Source organism: Hippoglossus stenolepis, chromosome 2 (assembly GCF_022539355.2).
Source record: "Hippoglossus stenolepis isolate QCI-W04-F060 chromosome 2, HSTE1.2, whole genome shotgun sequence".
NCBI lineage: Eukaryota > Metazoa > Chordata > Actinopteri > Pleuronectiformes > Pleuronectidae > Hippoglossus > Hippoglossus stenolepis.
In genome coordinates, this window is record NC_061484.1 from 31989154 (window position 1) to 31991609 (window position 2456).

A 2456-nucleotide genomic window follows, 5' to 3' on the forward strand; every position below is an offset into this window, starting at 1 on the left:
CTCCACAAAATGTCATGGTTGTCAGTTCAGTGGTTTTTGTGTAATCCTGCTAATTTACAAACTCAAACACTGATGATTTATGACGTTTATTCGTTGACATTTTTTATTGTTGTTTATATTTATATTTTGAAAATTAGAAGGTTTTAATGTTCTTTGTTTTAGGTTTTTTGAAAAATTAACTTAATTTGATGTTAAAATGTTTTTTACACTTCCTATCTTTCGTTGCTGTCAGAATTATAACATAATGTTGACGAACTCTGTTTGAGGGGCCAGCCGAGAATGTTGTCCATGCTAATGCTGATATTTTGCTCAATGAAATGTTTCCTCTGTGTTTGGGCCTCTCATCTAAATGCAAACGGCATTTTAACTCACTAATATGGAGATTTTTACAAACGCCTTCCAATAGTGCAGATTTTTGCAGAACCTGGTTTCTGTTTATCCGTGTGTGAAAACAAAACAAAGCATTTTGGAAACGATGATGTCACAGTTTACTTCACACGTGCCGACTGTTGCTTTGTGTAATGAGCAGACACCAGAAACAACAACAACAATGGCAGCTGTTTACCAGTTTCAGTAGTTGTGTTAGCAGTTCTTGGTCCAGTTACAAGTGTGCAGCTAAATGTAGCAGCACAGCTCCACATTTCAAACATTGACCGGAGCTTGACTTGCCCAATTTTACTTGGAACACATTATTCTTCTCTGGTGTTTGGTGGATTGTTGATCATAGACTTTTTCGCCACCTACTGGCCCAGCAAGCGCGTTTGAGTGTTTGTTGTCTGCAGTAGTTTAGACAAGGCCTTTGTCTCAAGGTTTGTACACAGGATACATCTCACCGGGTGAAAACCACAGACTTTACTGAAAAGACGAATGACGCATATCCACTTCCACTGGTTGTAGATGGACCACATGGAGCTGATCAAAGCTCTGATGGTGTTCGGTGCCGATGTGGAGATCCACAACGACCTGGGAGAAACCCCCGGACTGATCGCTGCACGCACCAGCAAAGGTAAACGAGGCCGGAGGGACGGGGACGAGGGCTTCGAACTGAGAGGGAGACGAATGAACGATTCTGTGAGAAAGAAAGAGAACAGAAGGAAGTCCGAGTTTTGACAGTGAAATGCTGTGATGAAACTTACTGAGCCTCGTCTGACTGCCTGGGTTTGATTTCATGAGGTTTTATTTGAAAGCACATGTTCTGCTGTTGATAACACAATCTCTGCATGAAAATGATTGTATGTAATGAATAACTTTAATCTTTACAGGTGCAATACAGACATTGTTCTGCCATGTAGTGTGATGAAGATTGTTGATTCTCACGTGCAGAATTTATATTGCATGCTACAGGACAAGAAACAGTCTAAAGACTCTTAATTGTTTAATGTAATTACAATAATTAGGTAACTGTATATTCATAATTGACATTTTTTTTGTTTATTTTGAGATTATTGCAGGAGCATATTTGTTGTTTACACATTGATATGATTGTGTATGAAACTTTCACCTGATTCTCTGAAGCAGAAATGGTGATGAATAGAATTTGCTGTTATTGATTTTGAAAATGCATGATGATGATGTTTGCGAACAGCCTGCTCATGATCTCTCTCTCTCTCTCTCTCTCTCTCTCTCTCTCTCTCTCTCTCTCTCTCTGTCTCTCTCTCTCTCTCTCTCTCTCTCTCTCTCTCTCTCTCTCTCTCTGTCTCTGTCTCTGTCTCTCTCTTTTCTCTTTCTGCTTTTTGTGGGGTTTGCATGATTTAACATATTGACTTGCTTGCGGTGGTCTGTGTGTTTGTGTTAACATGATAGGTCCTAATAGAAAGATACTGCTGGACATGCTGTGTAGTGTAGGGGTCCAGCGTTGCCACCCTCCCTCCCCTGGCAGCCCTCCCCCCGTCACCTTCAAGGCCAAGTCTCAAACCATAGGTAAAACCACCTGTTCCTCACATTTAGCTCACGGCTCCGCTGGTCAGGGAGGAGCTGTATCTACTGTGAAGCCTTTTTACATTGTCAATCATTCTTTTTATATTCATTGTATATTTTACAGTTGACATGATTGTTCTCAGCCAGATTAAAACATTAGTCACAAGATGTGATATTATTTAGATTTTTTACTTTTATTTATCAGCACGCACCCGCTGCCCTACTCCCAAATGTTTTTATGTGGATCATACTCTACTAGAGGAAGTTACGCTGATATTAAAATGATAAGAATTCTAGTATAGTTCAACTATTTCTTACATTCTTTCTAACTTATCCCAATTTGCATAACTCCCATATAAAGCAACATTTATTATACGAAATCTTAAATAGTATTTAACTAAATAGATATTCGTAGTAAAACTCCCATGTGGCTTGTAGAAAACCCAGTTCCCCCTTTAGTCTTCCATGATTTACCAATTAATTACTGGCCCATTGTATTGTCATCACCACCAATAGCTGTTGTGATTGGCTGACAGGGT

General features: G+C 39.4%; 2 protein-coding genes across 2 annotated transcripts in view; both read left to right on the forward strand.

The window, feature by feature from the left end:
- Window positions 1–2456, forward strand: part of LOC118117875 (B-cell receptor CD22-like) — a 620655-nt gene that overhangs the window by 500958 nt on the left and 117241 nt on the right. The window lies entirely within an intron of this gene.
- Window positions 474–2150, forward strand: LOC124854561 (85/88 kDa calcium-independent phospholipase A2-like). The gene is made up of 2 exons (XM_047342335.1): window positions 474–1006; window positions 1804–2150. The coding sequence occupies exons 1-2, from the start codon at window positions 898–900 to the stop codon at window positions 2043–2045; spliced, it is 351 nt and encodes a 116-aa protein (XP_047198291.1). The 5' UTR covers window positions 474–897; the 3' UTR covers window positions 2046–2150.

What these genes read in the sequence shown, in the direction of transcription:
- LOC124854561 (XM_047342335.1), top strand. Translation starts at nt 898, where the DNA reads ATGGACCACATGGAGCTGATCAAAGCTCTGATGGTGTTCGGTGCCGAT. An exon ending in CGCTGCACGCACCAGCAAAG is followed by an intron (nt 1,007 to 1,803) that starts GTAAACGAGGCC and finishes TTAACATGATAG; the next exon opens with GTCCTAATAGAAAGATACTG.